Below are 19,502 nucleotides of genomic sequence, written 5' to 3' on the forward strand. Positions count from 1 at the left end.
AAAAAGGCATTAGCAATGTTAATTGTGGCGTACCATTTTGCTACCTTGGACTCCAGCTCGTACTGGAGTTCCAGCATGTCCGGCACAGCAGCGCTCAATGGTGGAGTCACTTTGTTTAAGGCACGATAGTCCACAGTCAATCTCCATTCTCCATCAGACTTGCGCACAGGCCAGATGGGGCTGTTGAAGGGTGAGTGGGTTTTGCTGACCACCCCTTGGCTCTCCAGCTCACGGATCATCTTGTGGATGGGGATCACGGCATCTCAATTTGTCCGATACTGTCGGCGGTGTACTGTCGAGGTGGCAACTGGAACTTGTTGCTCTTCTACCTTTAGGAGTCCTACTGCAGATGGGTTCTCCGACAGTCCAGGCAAGCTATTCAATTTCTTAATGCCCTCTGCCTCCACAGTTGCTATTCCAAAGCCCACCTGAGTCCCTTAAGGTCTTTGTAATAGCTGTTCCAGAGGAAGTCTGTGCCCAAAATATGTGGTGCCCCTGAGCCAGTCACAATTGGATGTTTCTGCCACTCCTTCCCGGTCAGGCTCACCTCAGCTTCCAACAGAGTAAATTCCTGTGATCCACCTGTCACCTCGGCAATGGAAATAGGTTCTGTCCCTACATGTCCTGATGGCATCAGGATACACTGCGAACCAGTATCAACCGAAGCGTCATATTTCTGTGGCTCTGATGTGCCAGGCTATTGGATCCACACCGTCCAATAGACCCGGTTTTCCCATGCCTCTTCCTGGCTAGGGGCAAGGCCCCTCTAGCACTGGTCATTATTCCCTTCCTGGGCATACATGGTAGAGAATCCTTCAAGGGGATCTGACATATCAGCCTCACTCCTATAAGACCTGGCAGCTTGGTCATGTGATGCTGAGGCTACCTTTGTCTTAGTGGGACCCCCTCCGTTAGTGTTTCTCTCCTTGAGCTCATGCACCCGTGCTGCCAGGGCAGAAGTGGGTTTCCCATCCCACCTTCCCATGTCTTCCCCATGGTCACGCAGAAAGTACCACAGGTCAGCTCGTGGGGTGTACCCTCTCTCTCTGGCAGGGGGATGTTGAGCTCTGACTCTGGGGCCTGTAACTCGCACCGGTGCCACATGGGAACTGTTCCTCCTCATCTCCTCCCTTATCTCCTCTCTGAGTATCTTAACCACAGCAGAGACCTGAGCCTGCCTTGGGCCACTGATCACACTCCCGTAATTTCTAAGCTTGTTGGCTACAGAACCCACTGTCTCTCGGTTGTTATGAGGATGAATTGTTGCAATGTATGTGGCGTATTGAGATGGTCCTAGAGTTGCCAGATTCCACAGCATTTGCCCTGTGCACCTGACTTTGTCGGGGTCATTATCATGCTGTCCACCCCTCCCAAAGAGTACCTCCAATACCGCCACTTCTCTCAACTGTTGGATCCCTTCCTCAAGGGTCTTCCAGTGCATTCCATGATGGTGCTCCTGCATTCTGTCTCTGTGGACAAACCTCTCCCTTAAACTTATTAAAAGCCTCTCCCAGAGAGAAAGGGGCCCTGGCTCCCTTACGAATACCTGATTCACACCTGAGTCCTGGGTCAAGGGTCCCAAATTCCTTGCCTCACTACTATCTAGTTGCACGCCTGTACCTATAAGGTCCCAGACCCGAACTAACCAGGCTGTAGAAGCCTCACGTCCCCATCGTGCAAGATCTTTTTGCAGATTACTTTCATATGTCAGGGACTCAGTGATGATCTCAACCTCTGACTCCGCTGTGGGTTGTGAGGGTCCTCCTTTCTTATCCTTGTTGCCTGGTTGCTCTGATTTCACATTATACTTCTTTGTTTCCACAGGGGCCACTGCTGCTGGCTGTGCCTGCCCCGTGGTTCAGCTGGAACCTGGACGGTTGTAACATCTATGGGTTCCGCTGCTGCACCATCAGACTCTCCTTTGTCGGGGCAGGGGGAGGGTTTCTCAGCAGCTGGGGCTAATGAGGCTACCACAGGGGAAAGGTACTCCCTCAGCATCTGGCCCATCTCACGGATCTCCTTCACCCGATCTGGGTGGTTTATTCCCGAGGCAGGCTGTGGGGCAGGGTCAGGCTGTGGGGCAGTATCCTTATTCCCTAGCGTAAGTATCAGGATGGTTATCCAGGTCAGTCTCCCCTTATCTCTAAATGCTAAACAGAACAGGCATACCAGCAACACCAGCCACTGTATGATATCATTAACATTCAGAGATTTGAACCCTTCAAAGACTGGTGGGATAGGCCCAAAGAGCTGGGTGAGGGGTTGGGAAAAAATTTTCCCCTGTGTCATTTCTTCACAGTAGGTACCATTGTTAAAGTAACCCCAGAAACATACGGTTAGTGTATGATAACCCTGAATCCATGTGCCTGCCTTCCAGAGGAAATTAAAAATCCACAAATTCTTCACCTTGTTAACCAATATAGCAAACTGGATGACAGCCACAGTAGCCTTAGTTACAGGGCCCATGTTTAGATAAGGGCCTGCAAATGGGAGGAATACGGTCACCACCACATGCCACCCGAACCAGGGTAAGCCAGACCACATGATATCCAGTACACAACAATGTAGGCACTTAAGAACTGTTATTCCTTTTTCTCTCAATGCCCTCGTGCCCCACGATTTGGGTGCCAAATTCTGTCTTGTTTTGAAAAGACAGGTATCTGCTAAGGAGAGGTAGGGCCTCTCTAGGAATGGGGAATTCCAATCCCTTCCCTCCATGTTATGATTTGGAAGATTAAAAAAAAACCTTTTCAGTCAGAGCTATGAGGAAAGGAATAACTGTCCTTTACTAGTAAATATAACAGGACAGACAAACAACAACAGCAATTATAATAATAATAAACAGAACCAAGAACCTCGAGGGGCTTTGTTTCACAAGTCCCGGGCAGTCTGATCCCTTGGGACCCCAAGAGCACCAAGCCGAAATGGTGGAAACTCGGGGGCTGATGACTGTAAAAAATGGTGGGGTGTCCCAGCAGGCAAAGTGAGCAGTGCTGAAGAAGCTGTGATGGCTGGACCCGGGCTGACCCAGCTCCAGCAGGGCAGGCGAAGAGCTCTGAACTCCCGGGCACTCCAGCAGACGACAGAATTCCCAGGACCGGACTCCTCCGCCAACCGCGGACTCCACGCAGCTAGCTGTCGCTCGTCCATCCTCCCCGGAAAACCGAGAGCAGCAAAACCACCACCCTCAGCTCCCCGAGCCTTTTCCCTCCCACTAAACTAAGTGATCCACTTCTTTTGTACAGGGCAAGAACCCTTTAAGCATCTGTATTTAGTCTCCTAGCAGCTTATGGGGGGAAAAATTCCACAAGAAAACCCCTGACAGTGTGGCCCACAAAATTTTGTTCTTACACTTTTGTGAGCAACTTGTGAAATGGAAAAAGTCTTTTAATCTCAAATATAATGAAGTCCTATTAGTATTTCCAGAGATAAAATTTGTTTCCTTTCTTGTTTTAAGAACACATTCTGAATGTTAATTTCTGGACATTTTCTGTTTCCCTGCTGGCCTGCTTTCATTTCTTACGTGTCTGTTAATCTGTGGTACCTTGAAGGATATGATATGCTGTTTCTATTATTTAGTTAAATCTTCTTATTGGATTTGGGCACTCCTTTCAAGTCCCTGAAACATTTTTGAACTCTCATCTTGCTGTCCATCTTTTTAGGCTCTTTTCTATATGGAACATACATAAATTACAAGGAAAGCTAGTGCGTAGATACTGGTATCCCATTAGAGGGAGAATAAACTGGTAACTATTTTCTTTTCTGAGGGAGAAGTATTGCAGATGTACACACAGACACCATCAAACACTTGTATAATTATTACTGTCAAATTCAGAAATTTATATCCAAATAGCAGTTAGACTTGATGAAAGGTTTAACTTGTCAGGTTACATGACTGTGGTTGAATTTCAAGATAAGGTCAAGTTCTTTTCAGCATTGAGAACATATATAGGTGAAAACAGTTGGTATTGAGGAGCTAATAACCACTATATTTGGTGAAAGTGACAACCGGACTAGAACTGGTCCAGTGAACTTAATGGGTTTTGGCAGTGCAACAAGTTAGGTGGGTTCCTGGAGCACAGCAGATGTTTCAGTCTAATCTCAGGACTGCTCAAGATGCAAACCAATGATAAGTTTGTGATAGGAGACTAGCTTCACTAATGCACTAGTTCACACTATGGCAGCCTTCTAAAAAATAGGTTTTTCCTACACCAGAATTACAATTCTATGGGTTGTAGGAAAAAGAGACTGTTGAGGACAATCTTATATGTTAAATCAGGATTTTTCATTTGTGTCTGGAGTGGAATGCTGGGGGGAGGTTTAGATGTATAAATGATTAGCCTAAACAGTCTGCAACTGAACAATGAACTGTTCTTTCTCACTGTCTTCTCTCACTGTTTTGCCTACACTCTGCCAGCCAATTTTTACAGTTCATAAGATGTCAATAGAAATGCTAAAGCAGCATTGGTGGCCTTAGGCAGCCCAACAACATGGCATAAAAATAGATTGATGTTAGGAAGTGACATACTGTCACAACCAGTTAGTACATCAATTGTCTAGTTTTATTATCACTTACATTTGAAAGGTGGTAAAAAAAGGTTATGTAAAAACTTTCCTTACATTTTATAATCATCTTTGGTTAAGAAAAATGCAAAATACCCAATACTTAATTAACTTAAATTATTTGAACCCAAATATGGAGGTGATCCAGGTCGTTTAATAATCTCATCAACAGCCTTAAATTTCAGCATTATCAGCAGTATTTTTCTTGAAAGACAATTTCATAAGACGTGATGTGATCACCAAATGAATTTCTACTTGTTGAGCATAAACCTAAGTCCTGTTTGAATTTTAATGATGTTGCTAATAAATGGGTTTACTTAAAAACAGATTCTGTGCAACATGCCTTTTTTCAGATGAAATGAACAGTAGAACTGAAGCATGGAACACACTAAATGTTTTAACTTACAGTAGCCTTGATTTGGCTGTTCATTTTGTTTATTATAAATTTCTTATTGTTAGTAATAAATACACATAAAGAATGTGTCATAGGGTTGGATATTTTAAAATATTTTCAGAGCAGAGGTAATGACTAGTTAGCACAAATACTTCCTGAATTCCTCACTGAGAAGAAACTTACTACTGCACTGACTTAGAACTGAACACGTGCCTATTTTGAAAACAGAGGACAAAGTGCAAAGCTATTGCAATCAGTATTAGTCACTTGAGTTTTTGGAAGTGCTTCATAAAGTGCTTTGGGCTTTCGACATGGTAATATTTTATAATTTTAGCCAGGGATAGTAAGTGAGATTACTAGGAGTTTCTTTGCTGCTCTTGAAAAGAAGAACATCATCAGCTCTTCTTGCAGAAGAGATTGTTTTCCCCTTTCCTCAAGAAATCTAGGTTGCTCTTATTAAGCATGATTTTGGACTTAAAAACTGTGCTTGTAAATCTTTTCTGTTCACAATGACAAGATACAGTTGAAGTGTCCAGTTTGTGGCAGTTTATAGCTGTGTTTTAGTGTGCATAAATTCAACTTTCGCTCTGATTTTTTAGAGGTACAAGTTCTGTAGAAAGGATGGCCGGCTAAGACCAAATGTCAGTTACAGGACACTTGTAATGCCTTCTGATTTTTTTGTATTTCTGTGTTATTGTGACAAAACATGACAGTGGACCATCAGTGTCAATCTTCCTTTCAAAGCTCTTACCTGAGTCCCTGCAGATTTGCTTTGACTTCAGTCATTTTTGCTCTCTGCTCAAATTGCCAGTTGCCAGCTAGTAATCTGGTGCTGAAAAATGGACCAACCAGTACACAGCTTACACGACTGTGCAATCTTTTTTTTGTATGAAAATCCATGGTGAGTCTCCGTATCTGATGTGTATAAGAATACAATACAGACAGCAGAAATCCTCAGGGAAGTCTGAAACTGGTACTTTTTCCCTTGCTACAAATTAAATTACTCAGATTTTTTGGAAAGCATTTCCTGAAATCAGCAGTTTTTCATGGTCATTTTTGGAGGTAATAATAGGTATTTTCTTTTATTTTCAGCTTCTTTGTAATACTGGCCATGCTGAAGAAAAGTTAGGATTTACCTATGACAGCATCATAATATGGTAAGTGGTAAAGAGTGCTACAGCAATCCTAGGGAACTTCATTTGTTTTGCTGCAATTAAATAAACTTCAAATGTATTTTGAACTAGTATTTTGTATATATAATATATTTGAAATTTTATAAGGCAAGTGTATAGCCTGCCTATATTTTAATGAGTAAAATCAGAAATATGTTATTCACTTTTGGGCAAACAGAGACAAAACCTCCAAGTTAGAAGTGTGGATTTCTTTATTATATTCCTCACAGATGTAAAAGTACTTCTAAGTATTTCAGCACTTGTAGAAAGCACATTTAATAAAAACGTACATCTACAAAATACAGAACATACTCTTGATACAGAATCATGATTTAAAGATCAGTATTTTTTGTTGTATTGGTATGTATATTTCCATATAGCACTGCTTTCCCTGCTACTGACACGCCCTGTTTATATACTTTTAAGTGGAATTTCTGTGTGTTATGTGGCCGTTTCTGTCTGTCAAATGTAAATAATGCTTATTTCCACACAGAAATTTGTAAATTTGTCTTGAAGACCAGCACTGGTGACAGAAGCAAATAAGATCTAATATTTATTGCATTTCTGTGTTCTTTCAGTTTAGATCTCACTTAAGGAAAAAAGCTTAGGAATGCTAATCACTCTTTGAGTAAAATGTTGGGAAACCTTGTGTAATTGCTCTCTTAGCTAAAACTGATGTCTTTATCTTTTGACTAGCTGTATTGCATACTTAAAGATAGTGACACATCTCCTTTTGGTAGCTTTTGCTTTTGAGTGTTGGATCTCATCATAGTCTTGTCCTTTGTAATGGTTTCACTGCGCCAGTTCTTTAACTGGTCTACAGCTTCCTCATGAAGGGAAGAGGTGGCACAGGCACTGATCTCTTCTTTCCATTGACCAGTGACAGTACCCAAGGGAATGGTCTGAAATTGTGTCAGGGGAGGTCTACGTTGGGTATCAGGAGTGGATTCTTCACCCAGGTGGTGGTTGGGCAGTGGTCACAGCCCCAAGCCTGGCAGAGTTTAAGAAGTGTTTGGACAACATTCTCAGGCACATGGTGTGACCCTTGGGATTGTCCTGTGCAGGGCCAGGAGTTGGACTCAAAGGTCCTTGGAATCAAAGTATCAACGTGGGCTGGGACTTGAACTGATTGAGAGAGCCCTGCTGAGGACTTGGAGGTGCTGCTGGATGAGAGGTTGGATATGAGTCAGCAGTCCCATGTCCAGTCGTGGAAGTCCAGAAATCCAGCTGTGTCCTGAGATGCATCCAAAGTAGCATGGGCAGCATATTCATATTACAGGAAAGATGGTCTTGAAACAATTCCCTGCTGGTGCTGAAAGGAATAATCAGTTCATCTTTATTGCAAATGATATGGCAGCCTTTCTACTTTGTCTAGGTTATCACCTGAGAGTAGGTTCCTGTTACAGTGACTTACCCAGGCCAGGTAGTCACCAAAAGATTACAAAGATGTTTTGCCTTGGAGTAGCTGATTACCATGTATGGCAACCCTAGGATAAGGAAATAAAAAAATAAGCCCTTTGGAGAAGTAGAAATTCAGTCTCAGTGGCCGAAGATTCTTAGATGTCCAATGAAAAATCCAACTAGAAAATATTATTGGGCAGTTGAGGGTTCCCACCTGACCCTGCATGTCATTGAGAAAGAGGCACGAATCTCTTGAGGGCCTTCAAAAGGACAGTGTGCTATTTCAAGCTATCTAACTCCATTTCTTGAGTTCTACCATGTCTCATTTCTTCTTACCAACCTAATTCTACCTCTTAATTTTCTTAGGCTAGTGCTGTGCTCAGCTGTTCTGTCAAATACTGAATTGTGTACAGGTTTTGGTTCCATGTAATTTCATGGAGGTACAGGCTGTTATTTGGGGGAAAAATTAATTTGTGACTTTTTAAGATTACTATATTGTCTACATCTGCTGAGCAGGATGAGGGATTGCCTTCTAGGATGCACATGAGAAGATCTGAAAATAAGAAAATTAGTTCCGAATATTTATATTTGAAAATAATACTTCTTGTCTTAAATGAGTGAGCAGTAGCTGCATATCAGATGGTGAAATCTACCTTCTGCCTAATAGTTGTTTATCCCTTTTGTTTTCCTCATTTTAGTCTGAGGTTAGCTTTACTAAATGAAGCAAAAGAGGTGCGAGCAGCAGGATTGCGAGCCCTCCGCTATCTTATTCGAGACTCCAGTATTCTCCAGAAGGTGCTAAAGTTGAAAGTGGATTATTTGATAGCCAGGTAATTTTTCTCTTTCTTCTTGTAAATTGTAAAGTTCTAGATCACTTGCTTTTTCATGGTTGAAATATGAAAGAAGTGTTTTCATAGTCTCCTATGTTCTTAGGAAGTAGTTTTATAAGACTTCTTCAACAGAAAATTTCATCACACTACCTAATCCAAATAAAGTACTGTTCTAATATATATTACAAGTAATCCAAAGAATTGCTTATTTTAATAATAAATGCTATTAACTATAAATTAATATGGTTGAAATATTAATAATTTTCATGTCTTAAGTTTTTGTATCAAGGTTGTTTGACTCTTTGTATTATCTCAGTGCTGTGGAGCCTCCAGTACAAAGTCAGAGCTAAAAAATAATTGATCTCCAAGAATCTGTAGTCTAAAAATAATCAATGACATAGCAGAAAAATGCCAAAGGGCAAACCGACAATGAGATAATACAATCAGCATGATGAATAGATGTAAATAATAGCATTTCTAGTGCTTCCTGTAATGTATTTTTTATTTAATATGCTGATACAGATGTATGTGAATTTCTGTTTATAAATATGCACATGTAGTTTTAATATGCTGTTTAATTATTTTGGAGCTAAAGGACTTTTCTGATCTGAGAACACTCAAAGTGTGTTCATGTGAAACATTACAAATACTTGGTGTAGTCTCATTTGCAAATGGCAAATGCAGCTGGCTTGGAAGATAATTGTTGAAGCATTATGCTTTGCTGTTTTATATTTGAGAACATTCTACTGACTTAATTGTAGTGAAAATAGCTGAGAAAATAGAAACCAAAGCTAATTGACATAATGAGTATATTTGCTGAAAAGTGTAGTTTTTAAACCATATGTCAATTTGTTTTCTTTTGTACTCCTATGCATAAGTATTAACAAGTTGTTAACAGTTAAGGTGAAAGTTACTCTTGTTATAAACAAAACGTGTTTTTTAACTTACTGTAGGTGCATTGATATACAGCAGAGTAATGAAGTAGAAAGAACACAAGCACTTCGATTAGTCAGAAAGGTAAAATCTCCTATGTATGGTCATATCTGCTGTGCCACTCAATTGTGCTAACTCCTGGTTGTCTCCATCAACAGGGCTTTCTCACAGTCTCTAATACCTTGCTTTATCTTTGTCATGTAGTATAGCTGATAATTTAGACAGCAGAAAAATGTAGTGAAAAATGTTGTTTTGATATTACAAGTTTACCATTTAGAATATCAAGTGTGCTAGAAAAGTCTTGCTTACTGGGCAAGGTTTGGGAAACACTTACCAAAGCGTGAATGCAAGGGCATACAAACAACGTGAAGTTTCAATATTGAAATTACTACTTCATTGTATAGGTTGTTTAATCATCTGTGAGTCAGAGATTGGGAGTTTTTCTGCCCTGTGAGAAATGAGAGAAATTTTTACTGAAGTAATCATTCAAGGAATACTTACAGGCTTTGATTGTGGCAGTTGATGCTATCCATAGGATTTTGTCTCAGATACTCAATAAAATATGGTTAGTCTGTGATGGTTACTGTACTGTGTACCCATGGATGTGAGATTTGAAAGTATGGTAGCTGCGTTTTCAAGTTCATCCTAGAGAAATTGGCATGTAGAGGTACCAAGTGTATTCAGGAGACATAATATCCTTCCTTTGTGCTGGGCTTCTCTGTTCTTTATTGTTCTCATATTCTTATAAAAAGTACCAAAGACTGGAGTAAGGTTTGAAGTAGTTGAAGAATGGTTCCCCAGGAGCACATCTGTGTTAAATATCTTTTTGTATTATAAATCTACCTAAATACGTTTTCTGTCTGACAGAAGATGCAATGTATTTCATTAACAATTGTAAAAGAGAGTTTTAAATATTAAACGCGGCTACCTTCAAACCAGCAAAAACCAAACAAACAAGCAAAAAACAAACAAAAAAGCCCCACTATAAAGGAACAGGTCCTTGAGGAAGTTGCACTTCATAAGAGTTCTTTGCAAATCTACTTTGATATAAGGGCTTTACTGCAGACTCAGAATAACGTAAATCAGAAGATGGAAGCACATCCATAATTTGTTTTATTTGGGCCAGAAATTTGTTCTCATTATTTGTGGGCCTTTTTGAGCATTTCCTATTGAGCAAAAACTTTGGCCTGCATGAAAGAAGAGACAGTAAGATAAACGAATTCATTAGTTTGATCTGAAAAAGTGATGATCAAAAAGAAACATCGGAGAAATAATTCAGCTGACTCTTGATGCGTTTTTTCCTCCATAGTGGTGCAAGGACATTGGCATGCACCAGGTGTGTGCATCAAATGCACAGGCTGTGCAGCCACGCTTGTGGTTCCTTGATGCTGAGAATTGTGTTGATGGAAAGCCTTTTCTAGCATCTTTTGCTACTTACCTTTAAAGTTACATTTTCTTAAAAGACAGTGTCAGACCAACAAGAAGCCACCCAGCCTGTTACCATTAAAGTTAACAGCTTTCTCATGTGCTGTCCAGGCCACAGCAGTTAAGTATGGACTGGCATAGAGCAGTCTGTACTCAAGAAATTCTCTTGCAATGAATACTGTACTTCCTGAATAGCACCTTCTATATTTTCACACTTTGTGTTACCCTGCTCTTATCCTTTTTCTACCTCTGTCTTCATCTCACTCAGTGTCTCAGACTTAGTGATTTGATGCCAGGATTCCTGAAAGATTATATAAAGGTTTAGAAGGGAAGAATGAATGGCAAATAAAATGGAAAAAAAACTAACAAAATTGTTCAGAAGATAATTTACTGTGAATCTGAACTGGATTTTTCCAGTATCACAGAACATGGATTGTTTTCAGTGTTAAGATTTGGCTCTTAAACCTCATATTTGGTAGTAAAAATGTCTTAGAGAATTGCGTAGATTAAACTTAAAACCTTCTCTTTTTTTTTTTTTTTTTCATAGAGAAGAACAACAAATTATAAAACATATGTTAATATTTCTTCATTAATTTAGAAAAGGCAATTGTAAACTTTGTTTCTAAAATAGTAGGTTTAAATGGTGTAGGAAGACTTAAAACTTGATGTTCAATAGTTTTTGAAGGCTGACTGCTCACTCCCTGTTTTGGCTGTAATCACCTCTACATTTACTGGTAAAAGATTTACAATTTAGTAATATCCTTGAAAAGGATGGCATGAAGTTGCTTTGGGAACTGTTTTTCTATCTAGTAGAAGTCAGTAAGACATTTTTTAATTTAATTTAATAGTCTGAGTGTTTTCTTTTTAAAGCAGAAGTGAGTGTTAGATGCAGTATGAACCATCTTCTTTGTTCGCCTTTTCTAAAGGAGTCTTAAAAGACCCAATTTATAGTCTTTATTACTTATTTCATCTTAGCTACTTGTAAGTTGTTTTCCATTACCTGTCCTTGGTCTTGAGAACTGCATTTTAATACCTAGAGCAGATACCAAGTAAATACAAAAGTTTGTTTATTCTACTAATGTATTCAAAATTGATTATTACAAGAAACCTTTCCTTCTCATGTCTTAAAAACAAAGAAGACAATGAAGCAGAAGGGTTTGTGTCCTCAAAGACTGCTTGTGTCCTCACAGGAAGTACCATGTCAGTATCAGTAGCAAACAGGTTGCAGTTTCTAGAGTGGGTTGGTGCACCTGTTCTATTGCTTATTCTTGTTTCTTCTTGGCAATGTAAAAGCGAAAGAATGTGTGGGCGGGAGAGAATTTGTTTTGTCTTTAAAGTCCTGTCTTAAAGCTTCCTGTTTTGTTGGCATTAACATTATGTGTAACAAGAAGCTTCTCAAAAGCATGTATTTAGAGACAGATTTGTTAAAACTCTTCCAATATTTTGATCATAATAGCTAATACCCTCTCATTTTAACATCTCTTCAAAAAAAGGTAAAAAGCTAATCATCTTTGCATAAACACCTATAGCACATCAAAGCAAGATGTAAGATGGCTATAGGACAAAAGGGTTTTGGAAGAATTACAAAGATAAGCCTGGATTTGTTGCAAACAAAAAAGATGATAAGCAAAGCATGGGAAGCTTGCCTTGAATTTTTAGGTATTTGATGTATATTGAGTATTTTTTTTATGTCTCTTTTTTATTTATTAGTGGAGGAAAAAAGGTAACATACCTTAATGGGCTGTAAAATATTGCACTGTTCCCTTTTCAGATAGACAAAAACCTGCTTCCCCCTTAGTAATGCATCTGTTTAGTGAGATTCTTGTTCCAGAAGGATATGTGTATTTAATATTCACAAACTGAAAAAATGTGAACAATCAGTTGCTCAGCCTTTTTAATCATAGCCTCACTTGGGGGTGGTGAAGAGTTGGTGGTATTGGTTGGTTGTTCATGGGTGGCTTTCTTTACCTTTAATGCGTCTTGCTCCTTAATCTGGTGTGAATTCTGGCTGTTCCAGACTAACAGCTGACGCTTTCTGTGGTGCAGTCCTTAATAGTAGATGGGTTTGTAGTCTACTCTGTGTCATTGGATAATGTTATTTGTCAATAAAGATAATCTTGAGAAAAAAACTATGATGAAGGTAGCCTTAATTCTCACTGCAAAAAAATCTTTTAAATTCTTTCTTGTTAAGATAAAATATAAAAATTAAAAACTGGAGCAAGAAGAGAATGGTAAAGTAAATTGACAAACAAATTGAAATGGAAAATATTTCAAGCGCAAAAGAAATAGTTATGAAGATTCACCAGATACAGACGAGTAACAGGTAGACTGGTCTGTCTAACTGTGTGTAGGAAACAGAATGCTGATGAATATGTAAGTGTATTTAGAGAAATATGAAGAAACCAGAGGGCTTTTTCATTCCTTTTTGGCAGATGATCACTGTGAATGCTTCATTGTTCCCCAGTTCTATTGCTAATTCTTTGATAGCAGTTGGAAATGATGGTCTTCAAGAACGAGACAGAATGGTTCGAGCATGTATAGCCATTATCTGTGAACTAGGTAAGATAATTTTTCTTAATTATGGTTCAGTTTTGATGTGGTTGTCACTCACGGTAGTTGTTTAATAAGGAATTAGATGTTAAGTGTTCTAACTGTAAGTTTAATGGATTTTAGTTCTTAGCATGATATAAACCAAAATGACTTAAACTCTATATATGTATCATAGGCAAAGGTTCCAGGTTTTCATCTTTCCTTCAAGGCTTGACAGTTTTTGGTTTGCCTTAAAAATCAAATTTCTCTACTGCAGTTTGTGTTTCTTAAACTAATGGATTTGAAATAGGGAGATTTCACAACACAGGATGCTGACAAATTTAGGACAGTTCAGAGAACTACGAAATACCATCCTTTTCAAAAATTTTGGGTGTGGGTACTGTAGTTATCAGGACAGTGGTTTATACTGGCTCCCTAAACTTGCATTTGGCTGCTGATTTTTGAAGTTTTTTCAAAATCAATCAGTAGGAAATAACTTCAGCAATTTTGTTTTCAAGAGTAAAACTTCTGTTTTAAAGAAATAAACAAAATGCTACTCTTATTTCAGTATAAATATTTTATCTATGTCAGTTCAGTGAAGCGTGGAAACTCTATGGGGAAATCCAGAAACAACTGTATGGAAACTTGGTTGGGAGTTAAGTTGGGAAATGGCCATATGCTGGAGACTGAGTGACCAGTATTTTTGTGTATGTTAAATCACTCCAAAATCGGAATTTACTGCCAATGTCAGCCAGTTCCCTTAAAAGCTTTACATGTGCCTCAGCAGAGTTCAGGACAAGTAAGATATACATACTTGACGTGATAAGTTTGTCATATGTCATGAAATGTTTTATCTTCGATCACTGGCCAAAATTAGTTCTTTTCCTTTATCTAGCACTTCAGAATCCTGAGGTGGTGGCTCTTCGGGGTGGTTTAAGTACCATCTTGAAAAATGTGATTGACTGTCAGCTAAGCCGAATAAATGAGGCTCTGATAACTACAGTTTTGCACCTCATTAATCATCCAAAGACCCGACAGTATGTGCGAGCAGATGTAGAATTAGAGGTGAGTGCAGTTACTTGTTTAGTGACAGAAATTAAACACTGTATTACTTATTTGACTGTTTTACTTTTGTCACAGATTTCCTCTCTGTTAGTGCACAGTGTCTAAAAGATAATGTTTTAGGCTAAGAGCCTAAGATTTATAAAGCAAGAGTAATACACCTCAGTTTGGAGCGGGACTAAGGAAAGGGCAGTAGTGATTTAACTGTATTTTCATGTGAAAATAATGCATGTCTTTCTTTTGTTTAGCGGATTTTAGCCCCTTACACAGATTTTCACTACAGGCATAATCCAGACACAGCAGAAGGACAACTCAAGTAAGTGTTAGTGCTGCTGCTTGTGCTGTCAGTTATGTTCATAACATTGGAATTACGCTGTACTTTCTTCCAAATACTTACTTTCCAGAAGTTGCATATAGTAGGCCAGAGTCTATTTCTAAAATATCGTTAAGCATTTAAAATTTAAAAGGGCTTGTTTAGCCTAAAGAGGAGAAGGTTGAGGGACACCCTCTGCTGAATAGCAGCCTTTTTACTACCTATGAAAATGCTTTCAAGATGATGTAGCCAGGGTCCTTCATGGTGGTGTAAGGTGGGAGGACAAGAAGTGACAGAGACAAATTGAAGCAAGAAAGATTCCAACTTGATATAAGGGGCGGAAGGGATGATTTTATATGAGGCTAGTCAAGAGTTAGAGTAGGTTGTCCAGAGAGGTCCTGCTGCCTTCAATCTTGAGAGTTTCTAGCACCCAGCTGGGTAAAGCCTTGAATTTTTTTGCAAGTGTTCCAAGCTGAATTACAGAAGCTTGTTACCGCCTAAAGCTCTCAACACTGTAAAAATAGTGTGGACTACACACTGTGTTTGCTGAGTTCTTGCAAAGGGGTTGAACTAGACAACCTTTAATGGTCTGACCTTTGACGGTCCAACCTTGCCTTCCAACCCAAACCCTTCTGTTTCTATAATCTGGCCTAGTCTGGTAACTAGTGACTTTTGGTACAGTAATTTGGACTAGAAAGAGTTCTCCTGAGATGGCTTCCAACTTGAATTATTCAGGATTTTTAAATTATCAGATGGGATTAGATGTTTAGGTCTGGGTAACTGTATAAAGTCCAGATTTTACATCTCTGCCATAGACTTAGTGTCAGTGGAAGTGCAGAATGATTCATCTGACTCCTATAGGTGTTTTTGATGTTATCTTCCTTCTGTGTAAACTCCCCTGGAAAAGTAACAATAATTAAAATTCTAACCTTTCCTGTGTGTATATTCATTGTTTAAATACATATGTACACATATATGCACATGAAAAATATTTATTTTACTCTGAGTTTTGTCCCCCATCTCAGTTAACTACTTTTAAATAATAATAATACTGTAATACTCTTTGTTTTGTAATTATTACCTGCATTGTGACATTTGTTGTTTTAATGACAGAGAGGACAGAGAAGCACGATTCCTAGCTAGTAAAATGGGAATAGTGGCAGCATTTCGATCATGGGCAGGTAAGATTTGTTTATTTGTTTGAAACTTAATGATTGGAAGTGTGATTTTACTTTCTGGTATAAATAACACAGGATCTGTTTAATTTGATGTGTCTAATTTCAATCAATGCCTTCCTACAATGTTACTTTTTATGTGTTTTGATAATTGGAGGAAGTGATACATAGTTTTCTTAGACTCCTGCCAAGGCACAGCTTTTCCTCTCCCTGTGTAAAATGCTTTATAAATTACATCTTGATGGTCATTCTTGAAATCTAATGGGTGAAAGGGTGTTTAAAATAACATCATATAGTAAGAATTTGTATTTGTGATGGTTCTGCCACTGTAAATGAAATCTTTTTGTCTGTATTAAGAGATATTGGCAGATATTTTACCTGCTTTGACTAGCTGCCATAGCTGAAGACAGATTGGAGACGGGCATAGTTTGCAATTTTTAATGTAGAAGACATTTCTAAATAAAATAAGTTGGTTTTTTTTTTATTTTACTAAATCCTTTATCTACTATATTACAATATATAAGATGAAGGTACTGCCTCAGGGATTGCTTTTTTTTTTTAGTCAAGACACTGTCTCGCAAATTTAAATCAGTTAATATAAATATTTACCAAAATTTTGAGTGGGATTTTTCCATGTTCTGCTTAGGCTGTTTTGTGACACTACTTGTGTTATTTTTTAAGTTCTGAAAATGATAGCTAAGCTTAATTTTAATATCTAGGTATCCTTCAGGTTTCTTGTGTGTTCTCACATGCTTGGAGAGGAAGCATGATGACTTTGAAACTTCCAGAAAACAGTTTCTCATAGCTGTATTACTGCATCTTCCTACACTCAGGCACTTAGATCTAACAGCTGTTAGAATTCACCTGAGGCTAAAAGGAAATTAATCAATTAGTTAGTTTAAGATACAGCTTTTGATTGAAATTTCTTACAGTTCTGTCCAGATGATGAAAACCTTTCAGGCTTAAGAATTACTCATTACAGACAGTTTTGTCTTTTTGTCATTCCTTCCATGCATATGTTGTTTTCGTAGATAACTTTTGAGTCCTGTTCACAGTTGGAAGGACAAAAGTAGCACAAATTTGTAATGAGGATATAAAGTTTTGTGATTAGGAAGTGCTATTAAATATTACTGATTGGGATGGGGATGATATTATAAAGGTGAAAATGTTTATAATAATTTTTTAATGTGAGCTTGTTTTCAAACTGGAAATCTGATTTAGCAATGTGTCTATTGTCCTTGCTTTTGTTGATGAGGGAATATTATGCATTAAATATTTTCTAGGTATTATCAGCCTGTGCAAACCTGGAAATTCTGGGATTCAGTCTCTTATTGGGGTACTCTGTATACCAAATATGGAAATCCGGGTAGGTGGTGAATATTTAGTACTGACATAGGAAGAATATTTATTATTTTAATTAAGTTATTCTTAACTTTTTAACTGTTTAATGGTTTAAATAAACACAGACTCCAGTTATGAGACAACTGTCCTTGAGTTTATTTAACCCCCAAAGTGCAAGTCTATAATGCTGTTACAAAATTCTTACGAAACTGGGAAGCACACCATGTATTTATGACAAAATGGAGGAGAGAAAAGTACATAAATTAATTTTTACTCTGTTCACAAACCAAAGCAAGGTTACAGTAGCTGCAGTTGCAAGTTTAAAGCATAATAATCAGAGTTGAATTCCAGGTAAATAAAAGGGTATCCTTACAAATTAAACTTACTAGACGAAAATTGATGGTTCCAGATGTAACTGTTCTAAAAATATGCAATCCAAGTAGTCTGAACTACTGTAGCATTCATAGTGACAATAAGGGACAATTCAAAAGTAAAAAAGCCTCGTCCTCTCTTCTCCAGTTTGTTTGTATTTGTGAAAAAAATATTGCAACAAATGCACCAGTGTTAGCACTCTAGAAATCTCAAGATCAGCGTTAATAGTGAAAAAAGGGACAATTTTGTAAAACTGTAAAATTACTGTTGTGTTATATTGTCTTTGGTAGCGAGGTCTGCTTGAAGTTCTCTACGATATATTTCGCCTTCCTCTCCCTGTTATTGCAGAAGAATTTATTGAGGCACTTCTCAGTGTAGGTAAGTATTTAAAATGGTTCACACAAGAATTCTGTCTATGAAGCTCTCCTATACGAATTTGAAACCTTTACTGTCTCTTGTGTATTGTAAATTGCTTTAGTGTTAACAGTTTTATCACTGAAATAAATTGGGTTTTATCACCCAATTTATTGGGTGCTCTGAAGTCCTGTTTAAAATTCTTTATCACCTGTTAAGTTTTGGAAGTTTGATGAAAGATCAGCATAGTTAGGCATTAACACAAAAAACTGTAAGGTCAACACCACAGATTAGACTTCTCTGAGCTCTTAAGAGTATTCAGAATTGTGGGAATGTTTAGTGAATACTACAGAAAAATTATTAGTCAGTCTTTTCTATATATTGTCTGTCTATTAGCTGTCCCCATTGTCCTTAGACTTCTTTTTTGAGGGCGAGTGCATACTTTTTCATGTGTTTAAATTTAACCAAATTAGTATTTCATCTTTAGAATTACTCCTTTGTAAACCCAAGAGAATTCTCTGCTTTTTTTCATTTATAAGTAAATAAATTATTCTTTGTTGTGAACTTGTTACTTCCATATATAGATGCACCTTTGTAACATTTTAGGTGCTAATGGTATTTTCTGTTAAACATATTTAATGTGTTTGTGAATTGGAAATAGTGCTGGTTTTGTTGACACTTACACACAATCTTTGTCCTGCCTTTCAAGGTACCCTTGCTTTGTTCAGGACTGTGGATTAGATTACTTATTAGAGATCCTGTATGACAAACTTTTCTGTAATTTGAAGCCACCTGAAATAATATTTGCGGGCGAGGATTATTATTTACATACTGACTGCCATTAAAATAATATGGGGAAAGCCAGTAATTGTAATTACATTTGTCCGTATTTTCTTGTTCTAGATCCAGGCAGGTTTCAAGACTGCTGGAGACTTTCTGATGGCTTTGTAGCTGCTGAGGCTAAGACTGTTTTGCCCCATCGAGCCAGGTCAAGGTGAGGATTCAATGAACTTAACTTAGTCTAAACAATCATTCGTGTTTTGTTTTGTGGCAGTGGCAGAAAACATTTCTGGTTTTCTTGCAGAAACAATAAGAAATGTTCTTTCTAAACTGTTCCCATACTTTTTTCTCTTTAGGCCTGATCTAATGGATAATTACTTGGCTTTAGTGCTTTCTGCCTTTATTACCAATGGACTTCTAGAGGTAACTAATGACTTTCAGTTTTAATAGATGCTTACTACTTTTTTCCTGCAGGAGTTCAAGTAAGATGTTATACATTAAATATTGTAATATTTTTTTTACTTTCTGAAGGGTCTGGTTGAAGTGATCACAAGTAGTGATGACCATGTATCTGTCAGAGCAACTATCCTTTTGGGAGAGCTTTTGCACATGGTAAATACCACTCTTTGTACTCTTGTAACTAGATATTTGCTATTATAGCATTAATTTGTATTCCAAGCTTGAAACATGTAGTTTTCATCTGAACAGTGAATTAATTTCACATTACATCTTCTATATATATACTTCATATATTAAAACCAATATTATTCAATAGGATGACTGTTTGGAAAGTATTGAAAGTGCTAGGGGTTCTGCTCCAAGGCTGTCTGTAGCTCTGACTCTCACCAGGACACTTTC

General features: G+C 37.9%; 1 protein-coding gene across 1 annotated transcript in view; it reads left to right on the plus strand.

The window, feature by feature from the left end:
• The window catches only part of RICTOR (RPTOR independent companion of MTOR complex 2), an 84,734-nt gene that overhangs the window by 28,449 nt on the left and 36,783 nt on the right, over positions 1-19,502 (plus strand). The window contains exons 4-15 of the mRNA XM_040089664.2: positions 6,050-6,114; positions 8,229-8,360; positions 9,314-9,377; positions 13,151-13,277; positions 14,143-14,312; positions 14,558-14,625; positions 15,736-15,803; positions 17,081-17,163; positions 17,801-17,888; positions 18,768-18,858; positions 19,001-19,067; positions 19,176-19,256. Coding sequence (XP_039945598.1) covers positions 6,050-6,114; positions 8,229-8,360; positions 9,314-9,377; positions 13,151-13,277; positions 14,143-14,312; positions 14,558-14,625; positions 15,736-15,803; positions 17,081-17,163; positions 17,801-17,888; positions 18,768-18,858; positions 19,001-19,067; positions 19,176-19,256 — 1,104 coding nt within the window. The remainder of the gene's footprint in view (positions 1-6,049; positions 6,115-8,228; positions 8,361-9,313; positions 9,378-13,150; positions 13,278-14,142; positions 14,313-14,557; positions 14,626-15,735; positions 15,804-17,080; positions 17,164-17,800; positions 17,889-18,767; positions 18,859-19,000; positions 19,068-19,175; positions 19,257-19,502) is intronic.

The sequence above is a fragment of the Hirundo rustica genome, chromosome Z (genome assembly GCF_015227805.2).
Source record: "Hirundo rustica isolate bHirRus1 chromosome Z, bHirRus1.pri.v3, whole genome shotgun sequence".
In the NCBI taxonomy this organism is placed as follows: domain Eukaryota; kingdom Metazoa; phylum Chordata; class Aves; order Passeriformes; family Hirundinidae; genus Hirundo; species Hirundo rustica.